General features: G+C 45.5%; 1 protein-coding gene across 1 annotated transcript in view; it reads right to left on the bottom strand.

The window, feature by feature from the left end:
• The window catches only part of NBEAL1 (neurobeachin like 1), a 109,040-nt gene that overhangs the window by 11,389 nt on the left and 74,849 nt on the right, over positions 1-22,802 (bottom strand). Inside the window, 15 exon segments of the mRNA XM_033169829.1 lie at positions 2,109-2,203; positions 2,833-3,005; positions 3,701-3,810; positions 5,570-5,659; positions 7,295-7,411; positions 7,945-8,042; positions 10,077-10,194; positions 11,084-11,193; positions 11,636-11,766; positions 13,898-14,038; positions 16,018-16,142; positions 16,259-16,354; positions 18,420-18,521; positions 19,292-19,425; positions 21,969-22,117. Coding sequence (XP_033025720.1) covers positions 2,109-2,203; positions 2,833-3,005; positions 3,701-3,810; positions 5,570-5,659; positions 7,295-7,411; positions 7,945-8,042; positions 10,077-10,194; positions 11,084-11,193; positions 11,636-11,766; positions 13,898-14,038; positions 16,018-16,142; positions 16,259-16,354; positions 18,420-18,521; positions 19,292-19,425; positions 21,969-22,117 — 1,789 coding nt within the window.

Raw genomic sequence — 22,802 nt, 5'->3', positions numbered from 1 at the left:
GGTATGTGGCGGCGAGCCCCTTTCGGGACTCTTGTGGCGGTTAGGCATTGAGTGACCTAATGTTGGGGGAGGGGAGGCCTGGCCATCGCCTGCCCCTCCAAGCTTAAGGGTAGTCCGTTAAAGGAATCCGGGGGTGTGGGATCTTGTCCGAAGCCCGGGGCGGGGCTAGGGCCATGCCACGACCCCATTGGAACCCAAGGGGAACTCGAGTTGGTCTGAATCGACGGGGCTCCCCTTATCAGTGGTTTACCCTTACTGGACTTCCTGCTCTGCGGGCAGGAGTCAGATATAGTCAGGTCCACTCAATGCCTAAGCCAATACCGCTCACATGCTGTAACCAATAAAGTTGTGGCCAAATTTTTACCCAATCACATTAACCTTATATTCTGTGTCCTGGTGTTTTTATTTCATTCCTGGGAGGGCGGCTTTGGGGTCTCGACACGCAAATCCGCTCCACCTCCTCGTGGGGAGGAGTTGCGGTGGACCGCAGAGCCGCTCTCCACACTTCCTGTGGGCGGGGGACTTTGTCCCTCGCTGCTCGGAGGAGTCCCCGGCCGCGTCAGCAGGCAACCGGCCAATCAGCCGGCTGGGGGCGTGGCCGGGGGCTCCCTTTCAAAAGGAGAGGCGCAAGCTGAGACCTCCTTTCGGCTCGCTTCCTCGGATCTCCCACCCTCCCTTCCTTCCCTGTAGGCAGGTTTCACCCTATGGCCTTGCTTTGGACTTCGGTTGGTCGCCTGCCCTTGTCGGGGGCCTGGTAGGAATTTTTCCACTTGGCAGATTGGCTGGGCCATTTGGTTTTCGCCTACCACTTAGCAATCGTCACAACTTTGTAAGGTGGCGGTTAGGCATTGGGTGACCTAATGTTGGGGGAGGGGAGGCCTGGCCATCGCCTGCCCCCTCCAAGATTAAGGGTAGTCCGTTAAAGGAATCTGGGGGTGTGGGAGTGTTGTAAAGTGCAATATACAAATGTGACACTAGATGGCGACAGTGAGCGATGGCAAATTCAATGTAATTCCCCCCCAAAAAAACATATATTTTTTTTTAAAAAAAGCATTTTCACTGTGTTTTTTAAATATGTGTGTAGATTCCACCCCTGTTGTAAGAAGGCCATTGCCAACCCCTCCTCCTGCACCAGCAGCTTCTGTCTGCATTTTAGAAAAGTATGACGTCTAACTTTGCCCACAAGTTGTCTTGATAGATGTAGGTTTGGGGAGGGCCATAGCCTATTGCAGAGCATTTGTTTTTTTATGCAGAAAGTCCAAAATTCAATCCCTGGTGTCTTCAGGTAGGGCTGGGAATACCTGAAACCCTGAAGAATCACTGTTAAGTCACTATAGACCATAATGTGCTGAAGGAACCAGTGCTGTGACTCTGTGTAACATAGCTCCCTATGAACAAAGAAGTGTGGTTTTGCCCTTAGGCCAGGGGGGATCACTCACTCGTTTTCTCTGTGAAAAGGTGATTTAAAATGAAATAAAATAGTTCATCGTTTTAAAAAATCAACACAGCCTTGTGAAGCAGCTACAACACTCCTGAAAAAGCTGGAGTACTCAGAATGGGGTAAACTATTTTAAAGTGGGGTTTTACTGATTTCAGTTGCTGCTGGATTCCTACGACTCTGTGGCATAAATGATATGTTGCTTTCTGTGGCTGTTTCTCTACTGACTTCCTTAAGGCTGGAGGGAGAAGGGAATATCGGAATCTTGAATAAAAACAAACGAAGGAACTGTGAGCCACACTCCTTAAGGGATCCTTCAGACCCAATTTGAAATATAGGGCAGCGGGCAACATTTTGTCACATTTACAAGTGCTTGTTCCTTGCAGGAAGCATCAAGAGTGTGAACAAGAGATCTGCACCTTCTATGTGCAGAAGAACGCTCCGAGGAGTTAACAGCCAATCTTAAGAAAGGGTTTTGCTTTCAGGCACCAGAGCCTACTTCGTCAGTTGCTCCTGTACATTTTGCACATTTCCCCATAATTCAGCAACCACAGAAAGCATGAGTTGGCTCTTAAGATGATCACAACTCAAGGTCACAAGACTTCTCCCCCCCTTGCTGCTTCCCAACCCACTGCAGGTTGCCTTCATGGACCTGCAAAAGCTAACTTACCTGCTGAACAACTTGCCATATCATACAAGTGGTGTCCCTCGAGCCCGAAATTAAGTGGATTCCGCAGAAATCCATAGCCAAGCACGTCACTATATCTGAACAGAGAAGGAAAGCGATTAGCTGCGGGTTCCCAATTTTTAAAATGCAATTTTAGAGAGACTGCGGCGCGCCAGCTTCTACAAAAACAGATGCGTGGTTCTGCGTTGCCAAGCAGCCAGCTGGAAGAATGGTTTAACAGCAAGTGAAGGGTGTCAGGACGGACTCTAAATAAGAAATGATATGGCCATCCGAGGAAATGATGATGATCAGGAGTGGAAATGATGATGGAACAGGAGCGGGAAACCTGGCTGTATTATTGTATTAATATTATTGAATTGTATTAAATTAATTTAATTTGGCTTGATTTGATTTGTAATAATTTGGAAAATTAATAAAACTAAATTGGGGGGCGGGCAGAAGACATGGAGACCAATGCCTTGGTGGATTATGTGGGCTCTGAATCATCCAATGAGATTACCAGGATCACTTTGGGAAGCAGAACTACTATTGCACCAAAGCAGCAGAGATAGCTCTAATTCTCTGCGCCGGGGCAATCCATTCCATAAGGGACTTCCCTTTGCATTTCTAGTTTGTGCACGACTCTTGCTAATTGATCAAAGCAACATACTGAAGTACCCATCTCTCCCTCTCCCACCCCTACCCCCCGTTATCAGAAATGACTTACCCATGTGCCGAATATGCTGTGCCATCAATTTCCCCTTTGTGAGTGATGTCACTCTGATGCTGTTGTCCCAATGGCCCCCACTAAATAGCAGCTTTGCATCGTGAGATGCTACAAACAACTTGGGTGTAATCTCCAGTCCTGGCGCAAAAGGACCACTCACGCTTCGTTGTGTTCTGCAAACAATTGGTTATGTTAAGATCTGTGCTGGCTGCTCAAAGGCATTCATTTCCTCTACCTACAATGCTCAGCCCAAGCAACCTAATTTCAAGATAAATATAAGTTCATTAAACTCGCCCGCACAAATACAGAAAACAAAATAAAGTTATGCAAAAGACAGAGAAGCAATTCACAATTTATCGAATTTCCCAAAGCTCATTGCGTATATTTCATCTCGGTAATGAGCATTATTATTCTCATACTAGCTAAAGGCCTATTAGTATGGCAGGTAGCAAGATGTGTCTTATTAAAGTGACCAAGATAAAGGTGACCACGAAGAGCTGGCCATAGTTTGCTGGCTCAGACAAAATGGAAACTCTGGTTTGCCTCAAACCATTACTGGGAGTGGGAAGAATAACATAAGGTTTTGCTTATCCACATGGCTTGGCATTACGGTATGTCTGAACCACTCAAATATATTCAAAGCTGGTTAGTTTCACAGCTGAGAACAGATCTGAGTCAAGGCTTTGAGAGATTATGGCCCATGTCCTAACTACTGCACAACACCAGCTTTTAATGCACATTTTTGCCCTCCGTACCTACAACTGTGTTGTTTACAACCAAGGATAACACTTCAGACGTCTGACGAAAGTCCTCCTGAATCATGGCACGATAAAGACCAGAGAATGATCTTTATTCTTATTTTACTCACTTGGGGTTTGTCACCGTTTGGTCTCTCAGAAAAGTGAAATAGTTGGAGATGTTTCTGTCGTAAGGCAGCCACCCGTGAGTTCCAGTGATGCAGTTCTGACTCACTGTTACCTTCAGAAGAACGTGCATTGAGAGAAAGCAGAGGAAACTATCAACGATTAAAGCAGTGCGTCTAATTGGCTACATTTATACAACAATCAATATCACGGAGGAGCACAGCTGATTTTCCTTCTCTTCTCCTCCCACCCACCCACTCCCCCTTTGTTTAGATTGTAGCAGTAGTTGCAGTAATAATAATAATAATAATAATAATAATAATAATAATAATAATAATAATAGGGTAGAGATGCATCTTTATTGCCATTTACTAGGCACTGTAATAATAATCTCATCTACTTGAAGAGAGTGGAAGTACTTCAGACCAGGGCAAAATAAGCTCAGTAGAAATGATAACACTCCAAGTTATAGCCTGTGGTTTTTCACAGTTATACAGGGCAACATTATTATTATTATTATTATTATTATTATTATTAAATTTATATACCGCCCTATACCCGGGGGTCTTAGGGCGGTTCACAGAATAAAATCAAGATATAAAACCACAAAATACATAATAAAAAACAACAACAACAAACGAATAGCGCCCCCCCCCCAAAAAAAAACATGTTTTAAAAGGACATGGTATGTAAATCAGATCAACCAAAGGCCTGGTTAAAAAGGAACGTTTTTTTTTTTTTTTTTAATAAGAATTTATTGACATTTTTTACTTATGACAACATACACCCATAACCACACCTACATTTATACACATACAAAACAAATACAGTTATAGATCAAATACATACATTGCCAGGATTTTCCTTCTTATTTAAGCATCTCGTAAAAAAATTTCTTTTTCTTAATCTTGACAATTGACTTCCCCTGCCTTTTCACCTTCGATTTTATACCCATAATCTACTTTTTAACCTCTTCTTTTAAAAATTAAACTCAATTATATATATAGAATAAAACATTCATCTTAATCTTGATCATCTTAGTCTATAAACTCAATCGACTTATATTGACATTACTTATAAAAAAAGGAACGTTTTTGCCTGGTGCCTAACGGTGTATAATGAAGGCGAACTTCACTGGGGAAAGCATTCCACAGACGGGGAGCCACTGCAGAGAAGGCCCCGGTCTCATGTTGCCACCCTCCAGACCTCTCGTGGAGGAGGCACACAAAGAAGGGCCTCAGAAGATGATCTCAGGGACCGGGTAGGTTCGTATGGAAAGAGGCTGTTCTTGAGGTATTGCGGTCCCCAGCCATTTAAGGATCAATAGCTGTCAGGGAACTGCCACCTGGCCCGCTGAGGGGAACGGAGGGTCCGTTAGCATACAGAGAGCCCCAGCGCCAATTGAGGAGCAGCACCTCTTCCAGCGGGGAAAGCCGCCACACCTCCAGTGGGGAGGAGAGGGAAGGAACCAGCCAGGTGGGGAGGGGGCTTTGGGATGTTGCTGAGACCCTACGCTCACTTCGCCCAGCTGGTCAGGAGGGAGGCACACCATTTCTGGCACCCCAGTTGCGCAGAGGGGTGAAACGCAAGGAGGGTAGGAGGAGACTTGGGGTGCCGAAGTTCTTATGCTGGGGGAGAAGCCGGAAGGGGCCACTCCCGGATTCTGCCAGCGACTGAGACAGACATGCTTTTTGTAGCTCTGCACTGTAAATAGTTTGCACAACAAAACTGCAAAAGACCGTTTGGGCTCCTGCTCCGTTACTCCTGAAGCACCTTCACGTGAACCTTACAATAGCATACAAATTGTTATTGAGCTCAGTTGATAATTCCAAACAACAGCAGCAGCAACACACTCTTCAGCACATCCTACTCACCAAAATCTCTGGGCTCCCTTGTGACATGAAAGAACGTGACTGATTCCTGGGGACAATGGACTTCACAATAGGTATCCCATCGCTGATCCCCTAAGAGAGAGGAGCGGGTGGGTGAAAAAATAATTTCAGTTGGCAACAGTTGGATGAGATTGGGCAGACAGTATTTGGCAAAGCTCCCCATGGTATCAACAAGTTGCGCAAATCCTCTTGGTACAGCAGTCTCCCAACATTTTTAGAGCAAGGGTGAACCTTTAGCCCAACCATGCATTTGGGGATCCACGGCCTCATTCCCCCCCCACACACTTCAGCTTGTAGGGTTGCTGTTGAGATCTACTTCGGGTCAGACTGCATCCCAGTAATGTCTGGGATGGGAAATCGGCTGCCCTGCAGATACCGCTGGACTACAACTCCCATCATCGCTGACCAATGGGGTCATGCTGGCTGGGGCTGATGGGAGTCGGGAGTCCGGTTGCAGGTTTCTGATCCACCAGTCGAAAACCGGTGTCTTGGGCTCATGTACCCTAAAGGCACAGGGCAAGGAAGTGTAGGAAAGTACACTCCTCAGCAATATTATTCTCCTTGCCACTCCATCCCAAATACAGTGGTACCCCGTGTTACGCACACGATCCGTTCCAGATCGCGCTACGTAACACGGGTGTGTGTAACAGGAACGCCCCCCCAAAAGAAAAAACTCGGAAGTAGCGTAATTTGAGTGCTTCTGCGCAGAAGCGTTCTGCGCATCCGGGGGTCATGCGTGCTCCGGAAACGCTTCCAGGTTCAAATGTCTGCAACCCGGGGTGTGCGCAACTCAGGGTATGACTGTATGTGCGTATGAGATAGCAACTGGGTATCTTCTTTGGTGATCACTTGAAGCCGAGTAAGATGGTCTTCCATGAACATGGTTTTAACCAAGCATAGGCAAACTCGTCCCTCCAGACGTTTTGAGATTAAATTCCCATCATCCCTGACCACTGGTCCTGTTAGCTAGGGATGATGGGAGTTGTAGTCCCAAAACATCTGGAGTTTGCCTATGCCTGGTTTTAACAGTGAGCCCGTAAGTGACTGTGGAGGCCAATTCTGGATCCACACGCCCTTCCACAGTGGGGACATTGGTTTCCAGGCTGGAGTTGATCATGGTGAGGGTTTGCCAAGCATGCCTTCCTCTTAGCACGTTTCTCCCTTGCGTCCTGAGTTCGAGTGTCTTCAAAGCCCATGACACCTTTGGTAAAGGCTGTTCTCCAACTGGAGCGCTCGCAGACCAGTGTTTCCCAGTTCTCTGTGTTCATACTACATTTTTTAAGATTTGCCTTGAGAGTGTCTTTAAACCTCTTTTGTTGACCACAAGCATTACGCTTTCTATTTTAAAGGTCGGAATAGAGTAGTTGCTTTGGAAGACATTAATCAGGCATCCGCACAAGATGACCAGTCCAATGAAGTTGATGTTGAAGAATCATTGCACTGTTAATCGCCTTGCAAGAAGGCACGGTGGGTGAAGCACGGTCAGGACTCGCACTCATCGATTTTGTGGAACAGTGTCAGGGAACGTTGGCTCCACCGGCCCCAAGCCAATCTTGCAAGAGACCAGCCCTAGCCTTCTGAATACATTGCATGCATCACAGATACGTAACATAAGCCTTGCAACGAGAAAAACATGCTCCAAAGAGAGAGTCTCTCTTAGGTTGCTGATATCAAATTCATGTGTATGCAGTGTTGTCAAGATGTTACCTCAATGAAGAACGACTTCAATTCAGGGAGATGTTGGAACAGGTGAAATGCGGCGTTTTCATTCCTGGTCTGCTTCTGCACCACTTCCACCGCAGACAGCCTCGCAGGATGCGGCTCCTGGGTAAAAAAATAAATAGCAGGGAAAGTCGCAATTGTGGAAGCCTTCTTCAAACCCGGCAACAAAGTTACTAGGAATTTAGGCATGCCTAACCGTGCACAATTATCGGGCAAGCACATTTTGCAAGGAATAACTAGGCGAACAACTTAGTAAATCGAGTACAAGATGGCAGGGCGAAACACACTACGCTCACACGGGGCTCTCTAGCCAAATTTAAGTTTTCAACTCTGCATATTTATTTGTTTTTTTCTACATTTACAGCCCACATTTCTCCCGCCGTGGAACTCAAAGTGGTGTGCGTGTGGTTCCCGGGCACTGACCCCGAGCTAGACCAACTTAATTCTGACAAGACAGCGGCCTTGTGTGCCTTTGGACCACACAAACAAACACGCGCGCGCGCGCACACACACACACCCCAGAAACAATATATTCTTCCCCTCCACTCACAGCATATGTGTTTCAGTGCAGGATGCTGCCTATTAGCCTGGATAGCAAACTTGTGTTCTCTCTTTGTTGCTGCCAAATGACTTACCTTGAGTAGCTGACAAGGTGTTTGTCCAAAATTATTAATCATCCCCTCTAAGGCTTTCCTTTCTTTCTCGTCGGTCAAGGCATCAAGATCTACAGCTCCTGGGACGACAGTAAACAAATCAGCACGGCACACCCCATTCATTTAATTACACAATTTAGGCACAAGGTCTTTCACCTAATTTATCTGTTACTGGGAGGCATGTACAGTGGTACCTCGGGTTAAGAACTCAATTTGTTCTGGAGGTCCGTTCTTAACCTGAAACTGTTCTTAACCTGAAGCACCACTTTAGCCAATGGGGTCTCCCGCTGCCGCTGCGCCGCCAGAGCACGATTTCTGTTCTTATCCTGAAGCAAAGTTCTTAACCTGAAGCATTCTTTCTGGGTTGGCAGAGTCTGTAACCTGAAGCGTCTGTAACCCGAGGTACCACTGTAGTTGCTGCCTCCTTTGCAACTGTTTCCATGATGCTCCTTCCTACCGCCCACACAGGGACCCAGGTGGCGCTGTGGGTTAAACCACAGAGTCTAGGGCTTGCCGATCAGAAGGTCGACGGTTCGAATCCCTGCCACGGGGTGAGCTCCCGTTGCTCGGTCCCAGCTCCTGCCCACCTAGCAGTTTGAAAGCACATCAAAGTGCAAGTAGATAAATAGGGACCGCTCCGGCGGGAAGGTAAACGGCATTTCCGTGCACTGCTCTGGTTCGCCAGAAGCGGCTTAGTCATGCTGGCCACGACCCGGAAGCTGTCCGCGGACAAACGCCGGCTCCCTCGGCCTATAGAGCGAGATGAGTGCCGCAACCCCAGAGTCGGACACGACTGGACCTAATGGTCAGGGGCCCCTTTACCCTTTTCTGCTTGTGTGGTGGCACCTCAGTAAAACCACTTCTTACTGTTTGTAGCAGAGTTTTCCCCGGAGACAGAGGACGAGAACAGGAGTCACACTCAAATTCTTCAGTCAAGAGCTTATTTATTGCTTGACTGGTTGTACAGGCATTTCTGTTACTATTCAGGTAAAGGGACCCCTGACCGTTAGGTCCAGTCGTGTTCGACTCTGGGGTTGCGGCGCTCATCTTGCATTACTGGCCGAGGGAGCCGGCGTACAGCTTCCGGGTCATGTGGCCAGCATGACAAAGCCGCTTCTGGCGAGCCAGAGCAGCGCACGGAAACACCGTTTACCTTCCTGCCGGAGCAGTACCTATTTATCTACTTGCACTTTGAAGAAGAGAAGAAGAAGAGTTTGGATTTGATATCCCGCTTTTCACTACCTGAAGGAGTCTCAAAGCGGCTAACATTCTCCTTTGCCTTCCTCCCCCACAACAAACACTCTGTGAGGTGAGTGGGGCTGAGAGACTTCAGAGAAGTGTGACTAGCCCAAGGTCACCCAGCAGCTGCATGTGGAGGAGTGGAGACACGAACCCGGTTCCCCAGATTACGAGTCTACCGCTCTTAACCACTACACCACACTGGCTCTCGTGCTTTCACACTTTGACGTGCTTTCGAACTGCTAGGTTGGCAGGAGCAGGGATCGAGCAACGGGAGCTCACCCCGTCGCGGGGATTTGAACCGCCAACCTTCTGATCAACCAGCCCTAGGCTCTGTGGTTTAACCCACAGCGCCACCCGCGTCCCTTCTGTTACTATTATACACAAGCTGTTTACATTCCTTCTTTATCTCTCCAGCATGGTATAATCTCAGACCAGTAATTAACAATCCTGACACAGCAAAACCCAGAGTTATCAGCAGCACACATTGTCTTACTTCCAACCTTGTTGTCGTGTGTGTGTGTGTGTGTGTGTGTGTGTTTTCCTGATGCAGAAATGCAACTTCCTCCCTTTATTTACACCTCCAGCTAACACCAGTAAAGCCCGGAGTGCCACTCCTAAACACTAAAGAAAATTCTGGAACCCTCTTTAAACCTTCCAGGAACTTTTATCTGCTTCTTAATGAATGTTTTCCTAACACTTTGCCCGCCCGCCCGCCTGCCCCCACCGTACCTCGATGTTGCCAGCTCAATGGGAATTAGCCACAGAATGCTATGAGGCAGAAATCCGCAAGGTGCAATAATTTTGCCATGTAAATCGCATTTAACTCCTTTCCACATGATACAATGATGTAAGAGTAACATATAGCTTGGTACCTTCATAAGTACAGTAATAAAACACATTCAGCGCCTCCACCGCAGCTGGCCCTCTCTGTTTGTAGCCAAAAATCAGATCTATCCACTCATGGAGATGAGCTGAGACGTACTCCGACTCCTAGGACAGACCGAGAGAATGGGTTTCAGCACTTGCAGGAAAAGTGGCGGTGAAGGCTGCTGGGAAGTACTGTACATGCAAATCAAATCATAGAATCCTAGAGTTGGAAGAGACCACAAGGGCCATCCAGTCCAACCCCCTGCCAAGCAGGAAACACCATCAAAGCATTCCTGACAGATGGCTGTCAAGCCTCTGCTTAAAGACCTCCAAAGAAGGAGACTCCACCACACTCCTTGGTAGAAAATTCCACTGCCGAACAGCTCTCACTGTCAGGAAGTTCTTCCTAATGTTTAGGTGGAATCTTCTTTCTTGTAGTTTGAATCCATCGCTCCGTATCTGCTTCTCTGGAGCAGCAGAAAACAACCTTTCTCCCTCCTCTATATGACATCCTTTTATATATTTGAACATGGCTATCATATCACCCCTTAACCTTCTCTTCTCCAGGCTAAACATACCCAGCTCCCTAAGCCGTTCCTCATAAGGCATCGTTTCCAGGCCTTTGACCATTTTGGTTGCCCTCCTCTGGACACGTTCCAGCTTGTCAGTATCCTTCTTGAACTGTGGTGCCCAGAACTGGACACAGTATTCCAGGTGATGTCTGACCAGAGCAGAATATAGTAGTACTATTACTTCCCTTGATCTAGACGCTATACTCCTATTGATGCAGTCCAGAATTGCATTGACTTTTTTAGCTGCTGCATCACACTGTTGACTCATGCCAAGTTTGTGGTCTACTTGCAGGAAAAGTGGCGGTGAAGGCCGCTGTGAAGTATTGTACATGCAAATCAAATGGTAGCAACAAAACGTACAGCTTTGTTGCCTTGCGGGCAGCATGTGATATATGCATTTTCGACACTCCACTGAACCCAGAGGGCAATAAATAACTCACCAAAGCTTTCCTGTGTTTAAAAATGAAGTCCTCGGGTGACTGGGCCCATTTCGGGAGGAGAACATCATTCACGACTTCTTTCGAGATCTGCAGCTGACCCAAGCTGAAATCTGTGGAGCCGCAATTAAGACAATTAGGTTGCTATTAACTGTGCAAAACAAATGAAACATTTATCAGGAGTTTTTAAAAGTCCATACGGAAGGGAGGTGAGAGGACAAAAAAACATGCTGCTTAGGTAAATGATTATTTTGCCACAGAAATGGATTTCAGAAACAGTTATACAACAGGATATATCAGGGATGAGGAACCTGGGAGCTGGAATCCCAACACCATCTGCGAGGCATCAGTTTCCCCACCTCTGGAAGACATTAAAAAACCAATAATCTGGCTAAAAAACAATTCTCATGTTTATTAGCTATATCTGAATTTCTATGTGCCCTGCAACTAGGGGATCAAAATGTCAGCCAAGCACTTTACTTAGAATAGTTAACTATAAGCGGGAAGCTTCTCCTCAGAGAAACGCACAGCAAGAAAAAACATTCCACTACTTACTATTCTGATTCTCCAAGAACTCTGGAAAGTAGAAGAATTCTGGGATCAGCTCTTTCACATCATTGGGGTTCTCCATGAGAGCTTGCCAGGTAGCAGGAATGGAGTGGAACTGCCGATCCGCACAGTCAAATCTGTGGGTTAGAGAACGCAGGGGACATGCGTCCTGAGAAATCTCTGAACTCAATCCAAGGCGTAAAGGAGGGATACTAGCAATAAAAACGCCGAGACTCCGCTTAAACAGCATAGGTGTCTGCATTCCTTTGACAGCTTAAATGGCCCAATCCTACCATCATGTGGTCCGCAACGGTGTTATGAGACTGTTATAAGAAAAAAAAACTGCTCCTCTTCCCTTATGGGGTACCCAAGAGCCCATATAGAGTCCTTATATCGGTTCTCTATCGGTAGGAGGAGATAACAGAGGCCAACCAGAGAATATTGGGAAGCAAAGCAGCTAGTAAGCCTAATCTTTATTAACTGTTGCAGCAGGGGCCCCCACTCACCCCACGCAGGAAGGGAGGAGAGGAACCCAGAACAATGGTGTGCAAGCCCTTATTCAGACTTTTGAAACTGCCACCCTGTAGCTCAAGACACAGGTGGCGCTGTGGGTTAAACCACAGAGCCTAGGGCTTGCCGATCGGAAGGTCGGCGGTTCCAATCCCCGTGACGGGGTGAGCTCCCGTTGCTCAGTCCCAGCTTCTGCCCACCTAGCAGTTCGAAAGCACGTCAAAGTGCAAGTAGATGAATAGGTACCAATCTGGCGGGAAGGTAAACGGCGTTTTTGTGCGCTGCTCTGGTTTTGCCAGAAGCAGCTTAGTCATGCTGGCCACATGACCCGGAAGCTGTCTGCGGACAAACGGCGGCTCCCTTGGCCTATAGAGCGAGATAAGCGCCACAACCCCAGAGTCGTCCGTGACTGGACCTAACGGTCAGGGGTACCTTTACCTCAAGACCACCAACCCCCAATACATCATACATATATCACAGAAGGGGTGGTCTACAGCAGAATCCTGTCTGGCAGGAAACCTGTTAATGGGTTTACCTGGACAGCTTGGCCATTCTTTTGTGATGGTAAATACTTAATTCCTGAGTCCAGGTCACAGGCTCACCCTATTTATACACAAATGTGCCCTTAAGGCAGGATTTGTGAGCACAGAGACAATGGGGAGCTTTTCCCATTTCCATCCAAACTGCAGAGGAATATTTGAGGTCACTGAAACCGATTCAGACACCTGGTTTAATATACTTATGTATGTGTTCGGCTGGCACATTTTATGAACATTTATTTTATATCTTAGATCTTGCTTAAGGGGCTTGCTGATCAGAAAGTGAGCAGTTCGAATCCCTGTGATGGGGTGAGCTCCCGTTGCTCTACCCCAGCTCCTGCCAACCTAGTAGTTCGAAAGCATGCCAGTGAAAGTAGATAAATAGGTACCGCTGTGGCGGGAAGGTAAATGGCGTTTCCGTGTGCTCTGGCACTTTTCACGGTCCTCCATGCGCCAGTAGCGTTTTAGTTATGCTGGCCACATGACCTGGGAAACTGTCTGTGGACAAACGCCGGCTCCCTCAGCCTGAAAGTGACATGAGTGCCACAACCCCATAGTCACCTTTGACTGGACTTAACCGTCCAGGGCTCCTTTACCTTTACCTACCTCTGTATATAGAATGCTTAGTGTTAAAGTTTAGACTTATTATAAGTTATTGTAAGTTTAAGTGAAGTCTGCTGCAACTGGATTTCCTATGGACAGTGCCAATCCTGAATATATTGGATTCACTTGCCTTCAGTAGCAGTAAAGCTCTGCTGGATGAAATACAATTGCCCATGGTCTATATTGGGGGGAATCCTGCAACATGTTTAAGTCGTTACTCTGCTAACTACACATTGGAATCTACTCTGGATCAATATTGAGTAGAATTCCATGACAAAATATGCCAGAGACATGTGCTTTCCAGAGAGAGGAAGAAGAAGAGTTTGGATTTGATATCCCGCTTTTCACTACCCGAAGGAGTCTCAAAGCGGCTAACATTCTCCTTTCCCTTCCTCCCCCACAACAAACACTCTGTGAGGTGAGTGAGGCTGAGAGACTTCAGAGAAGTGTGACTAGCCCAAGGTCACCCAGCAGCTGCATGTGGAGGAGCGGAGATGCGAACCCGGTTCACCAGATTATTAGTCTACTGCTCTTAACCACTACACCACACTGGCTCTTCCTTAACCGAGACAGCAAGGATGGAGATGTTTCCGACCGATTCATGTCAGACTCATACCTGCCACTCTGAAGCTGGATATGCAATGTGGTAAAAGGCTCTACCCGGATGAGGTAATGCATGACTCCAGCTGCGTTGGAATAGTGAGTGCCGTAGTGGAACTTGTCGACAATTCCAAGTGGATCTTCAAAGTTCTCATATCTTTAAAAAAGAGGGAAAGAGAATAGGGGTTCCATAGCTGAGTTCTCTCACCAATTAAATCAAATGCTGATTGCTGGTATATGAACAATTCAGGATCCCCCCGGATGTTATTCTGTTACCGGTTAGCACCTGTGATATGTGATATTAAAAATATTCTTCCTCCAAAAATGTTTGGGAAACGGCGTTATCACAGGGTGTTGCATCTATGCTCACTTTGGAACACAGAGGGAAATACTGAGCAACACACATATTTTGGGGAGCAAACATTAGTTTGTGGCACTGTGGGTTAAACCACAGAGCCTAGGGCTTGCTGATCAGAAGGCCGGCGGTTCAAATCCCCATGACGGGGTGAGCTCCGGTTGCTCGGTCCCAGCTCCTGCCCACCTAGCAGTTCGAAAGCACGTCAAAAGTGCAAGTAGATAAATAGGGACCGCTCCGGCGGGAAGGTAAGACGGCGTTTCTGTGCGCTGCTCTGGTTCACCAGAAGCGGCTTTGTCATGCTGGCCACGTGACCCGGAAGCTGTACGCCGGCTCCCTCGGCCAGTAACCCGAGATGAGCGCCGCAACCCCAGAGTTGGACATGACTGGACCTAATGGTCAGAGGTCCCTTTATCTTTACTAAGATGAGCTAGTCAAACAGCGCTCAGATCACTTTAACTTGAGATCTACAGCAGTTTCTTCTGAAGCCATCATTCCGGAGCCCTGAGGTATATATACCCGCCACATTCAGATGTAATGACAAACCGTGGTTGGCACTTACTATGGTTTGTTTGAAGGAACCCAATTTGAAACTGTGTGGTTAAGCAAGGCCAGTAGTAGCAAGTGCTTTCAAGATCACCTGGGGTGAATTGAAATCCAAATCATTCTGAATGATCTGAGAGGCTGTGTGCCTCCTCTACCGGCTCAACAATGCCACCTGCCAAGTTTCTGAAAAGCTATTGCGGCTGTACACAGCACAAAGTCTCAATAATGAACTTTTCTTTACCATGGTTACTTATCAATATGGCTCCCGAACGGCTTAGCTCCTGAACGTCGCAAACCCAGAAGTGTTCCAGTTTGCGAATGCTTTTTGGAAGCCGAATGTCCGTTTCGGTTGTCGGCATTGTTTCCGGGGCCAATCAGCCAATCAGAAGCCGCGCCTTGGTTTGCAAACGTTTCGGAAGTCGAACGGACTTCCACAACAGATTGAGTTCGGGAACCAAGGTACCACTGTAAAGTGGTATCTCGGTTGTCGAACGCAATCCGTTCAACTTTCGAACCGTTCGACAACCGGGGCACAATGGGCAGTCGGCAAATTCCATTGAGAAAATGGAAAAACGCGCCTCAGAAGCCGCTAGACTTCCGAGGCGCGTTTGAAAACGGAAGCATTCACTCCCGGGTTTTCGGTGTTCGGATACTGAATTGTTCTGAGGTTCCACTGTATTCCACTCTATTCTTGCTCTCCCCCCCACCACCAGGGGCCCTGCCCATAGCGTCAAGTTCAGTGGTACCTCAGGTTACATACGCTTCAGGTTACATACTCCGCTAACCCAGAAATAACGCTTCAGGTTAAGAACTTTGCTTCAGGATAAGAACAGAAATTGTGCTCTGGCGGCGCAGCAGCAGCGGGAGGTCCCATTAGCTAAAGTGGTGCTTCAGGTTAAGAACAGTTTCAGGTTAAGAACGGACCTCCGGAACAAATTAAGTTCTTAACCTGAGGTACCACTGTATTGCTTCCTTCCTTGCTAGTTTGGGCCACGTGCGTCTCAAAATGCTGTTAACAACTCAACTCGCATCTATCGATTCCCACCTACGTTTAGCTTCCATGAATTTCTTTACCACCATTTGAATCAACAGCATCATTATCAGAGGGAACACAGAATAGGAAGGTAAAACATACAAAGAGCTCCCCCCACTGCCGCCACCACCAACCCCCCCCCCCCCCAGGAAGAATGCAAATTTAACTAAATACTTTGGTCATTTTAAATGAAATACAGTACCTTTCCAGTACAGCCTTGGCGTTCTTTTCATTTGCCACGCCAATGGGCTTGGATAGATCCCTGAACACAGCCGGGTTATTGAGATCCAATTCTTCTGAAGTATAATCCTGTAGGACCCATGGAAACTTGAATGGGGAAGACAAACAGGTTTCAGATCTCACATCTCTTCTCCCCACAAATGTAAATACTGAATTCTAGTCTGAAAAGAATACACTGGGAGATGGATGGGGAGGAAACTTACTACAGGATACTGTGCAAGGTCATTGTAGGTTCGTCCTGCCATTGTGTTTAATTGAATGAGGTAGTCAAAGTTTGATATCTCTCTGTTCACCCATTTCTACAAATAAAAGAAAAGGAAAAATCGAAGCTGTTAATGAGCATCACGGTTATGCCACACATCCTGCCAGTATCTGAATGAACCAAACAACATCCAGGTGACAAAACTAAGGGAGAAAGGGGGAAATTCAAGTTTTCATGTTTATTTTAGACTTTTATTCCACCCTAACCCAATGGCTCAAAGTCTCTTAAAGTCATACACAAAACCACAAGGCTTTATTTAGTTGGCTTTCCTTCCAGTTCTGCACCGCAACCGGCCATCTTGAGTAGGTGTGTTACCGCAGGCTTCCTCAACCCCGGCCCTCCAGATGTTTTGAGACTACAATTCCCATCATCAAGTGTTGTGTAGTGGTTGTCTCGTAATCTGGTGAACCGGGTTCGCGTCCCCGCTCCTCCACATGCAGCTGCTGGGTGACCTTGGGCTAGTCACACTTCTCTGAAGTCTCTCAGCCTCACTCGCCTCACAGAGTGTTTGTTGTGGCGGAGGAAGGGAAAGGAGAATGTTAGCAGCTTTGAGAATCCTTTGTTGTTGTTCAGTCGTTCAATCGTGTCCGACTCTTCGTGACCCCATGGACCAGAGCACACCAGGCACCCCTATCCTTCACTGTCTCCTGCAGTTTGGCCAAACTCATGCCAGTCGCTTCGAGAACACTGTCCAACCATCTCATCCTCTGTCGTCCCCTTCTCCTTGTGCCCTCCATCTTTCCCAACATCAGGGTCTTTTCTAGGGAGTCTTCTCTTCTCATGAGGTGGCCAAAGTACTGGAGCCTCAACTTCAGGATCTGTCCTTCCAGTGAGCACTCAGGGCTGATTTCTTTAAGGATGGATAAGTTTGATCTTTTTGCAGTCCATGGGACTCTCAAGAGTCTCCTCCAGCACCATAATTCAAAAGCATCAATTCTTCGGCGATCAGTCTTCTTTATGGTCCAGCTCTCACTCCTTAAGAATCCTAAGGGTACTGATATAGCGGGATATCAAATCCAAACTCCTCTTCTTCCTCTTTTTCATCCCTGACCACTGGTCCTGCTATCTAGGGATCATGGGAGTTGTAGGCCAAAAATATCTGGAGGGCCAAGGCTGAGGAAGCCCGTGTTACCGTTTGACAGTGATGGCTTTCCTCGAGGGAACCCTGGGCATTCCTGGTTCTAGGAAGTGCATTAGAAATTTCTAAGAAGGAGACACTGGTCCTCCTACAAGTGCTCAAAGAGCAAGAGCACTGGAAGGTCCATACGACAAGTGATTAACGTTCATGTGGAAGCTTCTCTGTTCGTCATGTTTATGGGCAATGTGCAATGAGAATGCAGAAATCAGACATTTGTGTCTGATGTGGCTAACCAAACATCAGCAGAATGAAAAAGAACCCAGCCATATCTGGAAATGCACACCACAAATTAGGGCTTACTGTATTATACTTCGCCAACAGGCTTTTCTTAACAGAGGGATCAGAACACAAAGAGATGGAGTTTGCCTTCTGTATACCGTATTTTCCGGCGTATAAGACGACCCCCCAACTTTTCCAGTTAAAATATAGAGTTTGAGATATACTCGACCGCAGATTCTCCACCCGGCATATAAGACGACCCCCGACTTTTGAGAAGATTTTCCTGGATTAAAAAGTAGTCTTATACGCCAGAATATATAAATATACAGTATTTATTTTTCGTATTTTTTATAGCACATTACAACTCAAAAGTGGTTTGCAAAAGTATTATTACGGTATGTCAGCAGAGCAGACTATTGGGGATGTTATATAAAGCAGGGCTGAGGAACCTGTGACCTGCCAGCGATTTGTTGGACTACAATTTCCATCAGCCCCGAAAGCACAGCCAGTGTTCAGGGCTTATGGGAGCTGTAGTCCAGCGGCCAATGGAAGGCCACAGGTTCCCCATCCCCGATATGAAACAAAATAGTTTCTTTCCTGAGTTCTGAAGCTAGGAAATTCCTGTGAGAGAGAACAGTTAGGCTTTTCAAAAGGGCAGGAGGAAGCTACCCAGGTTCTACCCTACCTTAGAACAATAATTAAAAATTTAAAAAATCCCAAGCCATTCCTGGCAACATCTTCCTACCTGGGTCAGTCCAGATGCTTTAAATAATTCTTGTGGAGATCTTGTCCCACTAATATTTGGAGAACACAGAGACAGAATTCGGCTGTACACTTTATTTCTTGCCTATAAGAAAGTGCACTAGATTAATTAATCCAATAAAATGCCAAATAAGCACTCTGGAAAGAATGTAATTTTTCCCTTACTGTTTCCTCCCACCCCACACATGAATTTAATGACTGTTGAATCAAATATTATCCCTCCTGCTTTCTAGAAAAATAACCTTTTGTGTCTACTCAATCCAACTAAGTCATATTCAGAACAGATCCATTGAAATCAGTGGACTGGTTACTTAAGTCCACCGATTTCAATGGGTCCAGTCTGAATATGTCTAATGTTGAATATCGCCCATTTATCTTTTATGTCTGGTTACACAACTGCCTTTTTCAAGGGCCAGTCCCATGAATTTGCTCTAGAAGCCTGCTATTTCGCAGACAATTTAACAGCTTAATGATAAAAATCACGCCTTTGATTTCCCCTTCAGCACTTTATCAAATAATTACGTACATCACAAAAGTGATTCTCAAACATTCAGAGTAAAAAAAAAAAGTTGCACAAATAGATAAATCTTTACTCTCTTATGCTACGATGGAATGCAGATTTCAGTAGGTTTGCAGTTATCGGTACTTTTTTCAAAGAGCTAGATTTTTGTGATAAAAAAAATAAAATTCTCTGGGCACTATATACAAAGGCCAAATCAACTATTGTGTGGGGTATCCTCAACCAGTCAGGAATGTTTACATTCTACAGCTGAGTTGACCCTGTTCCTCTTTTTAACCATGCAGCAAGTGCCAGATGCCACCTTGTTACGAATTTCACCCTTTCAGAAGACATACCTCCTTTTTAAAGTTCAGGAAGTAATTGGTCTGGTCAACGAAGAAGATCTCCAAAGCAGACCTCCTCAAGTTATAGCGACGCAAATGAACCTCCCGAATCTGAGAAAGAGGCCATTTGAAATCAAAACCTATGCCTGGAAAGAAAAGAACTCAGGATTTAAAAAAGCACTGTGAGATTAAAAGTTAGATATAACTAGAGGGAAAGATAGGTTGCAGACAAAAAGATAGGTGATTAAGTTAAGTTTGGAGGATCTATAAGTTTAAGATAAATATAAGATTAAATATCTAGGTGATTATGCTTTTTAAGGTGATTAATATGATTAGATATATAATATTGCAGAAATTGTTAAGAATGTTTAGAATTTTAAGAAGTTTATAGGTTACTAAAGTATATGGACAAGGGACGCAGGAAGAGGAGAAAGGAGGAAGTCCCATTACAATGTGAGGAAAAAATATTTGATAAAAAGTAGATATATGTGTGTATTTTGTTTTTGTTAGTTGGGAGTTTGTTAGTTGTAGTTGGTAGATGTTTTTATTTGTGTATAAACGTTCAATAAATATGATTTTAAAAAAAAAGAACTCCGGTCATTGTTGTGAGATATGTTGAGAGGGCATATAACTTTATTGTGAAGCCAAAGCAGCAGCGTTTGGTAAAATGGTTCAAGAACATTAAATCTGCATACCCCTCTTGCCTACATAAGAACACTGCCTTTGGTATCTGTAGATTTGCACATGTGACACGTAAAAGTTTAATGGCACACCTCCAAGTCCCAGGCCCTGTGACAGCATGACATAAGGTTCACTGCATGTTACAATCTAGAGAAAACGTGATGAAAATGTTATATACAGATGGTACCTTACCCCGGCCAAATTGGCCAAGATGCATAAGAAAAGCTCAGATGGATGCTGGAGATGTAAAAATGGAGTAGGTACCTTTATGCACAGTGTGGGGAATGCAAGAAGATAAGAGAATTCTGGGATACTACAGGTGAAATTCGAAAAATTAGAGTATCGTGGAAAGGTTCATTTCTATCAGTAATTCAACTTAAAAGGTGAAACTAATATATGAGATAGACTCATGACATGCAAAGCGAGATATGTCAAGCCTTTGTTTGTTATAATTGTGATGATTATGGCGTACAGCTGATGAAAACCCCAAGTTGAAATTGTTAATTTGGGGTTCTCATCAGCTGTACACCACAATCATTACAATAACAACAAATAAAGGCTTGACATATCTCATATATTAAACTCCAGTAGCTAATGAAAATAATTGCTTACATAAATAGACTTTTCCACAATATTCTATTTTTTGACTTTCACCTCAAACTCAAAAAGATCTTCAAATTCTTATTTTTAAAAAACCCCTGAAGCCTTCTATTAGGTATTATGTCCACGGAAATTAAAAAATATATATCTCAGAACCCTCTTTATATGTATGCAACCACAGTGGCTAGGATTTTAATCGCAAAGAATTGGAAAGGCGACACAATCCTCACAAAAACGGACTGGCGAGCGAAATGACTGGGAGAATAAGAGGAAGCTCAAATCAGAAAGTTAGTAAAGATTGGATAATATTCAAAGAATACCTTAAAAGCTATTGTGATAATGCAAATCTCCTGACAGACTTAGACTGAATCTTGAAACACAAAGAAATTATGAAGCAAAATTTCTTGAGATATATATATAATGGAAAAGTAAAACAATAATGAAGTGTGTATAGACCAATAAAATGTAAAAAGCACAATGAGGTGAATCGGAAGTTAAAATGTGTGTAATGTAAAATGATTTATCGTTAGTGTCCATATTAGTGTCCATTGTTAGTGTCCATGTGTGTCTATGTTGTTGTATAATAAAGGCTATTGTCAGGAAAAACCCCTCCCCGCGGCTGCCGGTGTCGCGGGATTGTTTGGACTACAGAGACCCACGTCCGCTGTTCACGAGTTCCTCCTCTCCTTCCTCGGCCGGAAGCGACCATTCCTCAAGCGGAGAAGGGGAGGTGGAGCCAGGAAGGCGGTGCAGGGGCTTGGAAGGGGTCGGAGAGCCTCAGCACCGCAGGGAAAGCGGGAATCGGGGTCAGGTTCCCACGCTCCGGAGCAGGATGCAGGAAGGATGTGGGAGAGGGAGGCGGGGGTTCAGGATCCCGCGGCTTTTTTGCTGGACAAAGAACCGGAAGACTTCATTCCGGGACTCTGCGGAGGATTGAGATGGACGCTTGAATTGCTACTGCACTGTACATAGCTGTCACAATAAAGAACTTAGTTTTAGAAGTTCTGCGTGCCGTCGCGTTACCCATGAGCAACCACTGAACGTCCTAACAGCTATTAAAAGAACAAACACAAATTTCCTTATGAGCAGCACTTCCTGGGGGGAAACTGAGAATAATTCGTATTGACACAGTTCAAGAAACTGCAGAATTCCCATGCTTTTTACAGGCTGGAATCCAGTGGGGAGCAGCTCTCATCGCTTCATAACCTAACATAAGGCTTGGCAATCGCCCGTATTTACCCCCTAGGTAATGCAAATTTGCCGCCTGACTTCATCTGTACCGAATCCTAAGTTGACACAATTTTATTTTCCCACCCCTGCAAACAAATTCCAAAGTAATTCCAAAGTTAAAGTGCGTTCAGCAAAACTGTCCACACAATGCTCGCGATTGTTACACCGTAGGCCTCACCTTCCTCCTTTTCAATGCTGCCATCGTAGAAGTAAATGTGCTGGGTAGTGACCTCCAGCCTGCCGGGGATGACATTCATTATCGTAATAAGTTCGCAGTCTTCAGAGAGCACGAGTTTTTCTTTCTGGCTCTGCTCTTCCTTTTCATCCCTGCGACAGGAACACCAAGGTGACATGTTTGAATTGTTGGTGAGCTCCAGAAGATGCAACTCTGAATTCCCCCCCCCCAACCATTGCTCTCTTTGCGCTCTCCCCTAACAATATTTTGGGGGGAAATTACACAGCAATCTTATTATGCATAAAATAATCTTTAAAACGCTGGACTGATCAGCTTAAGTCACATTTTTAATTACAACAACAACAACACAGAGTGGACCTTTTTATTTACAACCAGCTGTACCCGGCCACGCGTTGCTGTGGCTTAATGTGTGAAACTGAAAAGAAAGGAAAGAGAAGGTGACGTTTCGAAGTTGTCCACTGGAGGGCGCTATATTGCTTTGCATACAATCACGTTTTTACCGGTGAAAGGTGTGCTATCTGTACAATGTAAGTACGCACAAACACTCCCATATGGCCATGGAACGTTGTGTCCAAATTTCAACAGAATCGGTCAAGCGGTTACAGAGAAAAGTGATCGGTCATAAACATCCACCTTTTACAATTTTATATAAGACACACTTTTTTCCTCCTAAAAAGTAAGGGGAAATATCTGTGCATCTTATGGAGCGAATGGTGGTCCCTGGAGCTGAATTGCCCAGGGGCCAAAAGAGGAACGTGCTTTTTATTTTACAAAGAGAAAAAGGGGGTGTTGAAAGGACCCCGCTCAGCAGCTGAT

Source organism: Lacerta agilis, chromosome 1, assembly GCF_009819535.1.
Source record: "Lacerta agilis isolate rLacAgi1 chromosome 1, rLacAgi1.pri, whole genome shotgun sequence".
Lineage (NCBI taxonomy): Eukaryota > Metazoa > Chordata > Lepidosauria > Squamata > Lacertidae > Lacerta > Lacerta agilis.
Note: the sequence above shows the minus strand (reverse complement) of the source record. Positions and strands in the feature narration are given on the sequence as shown.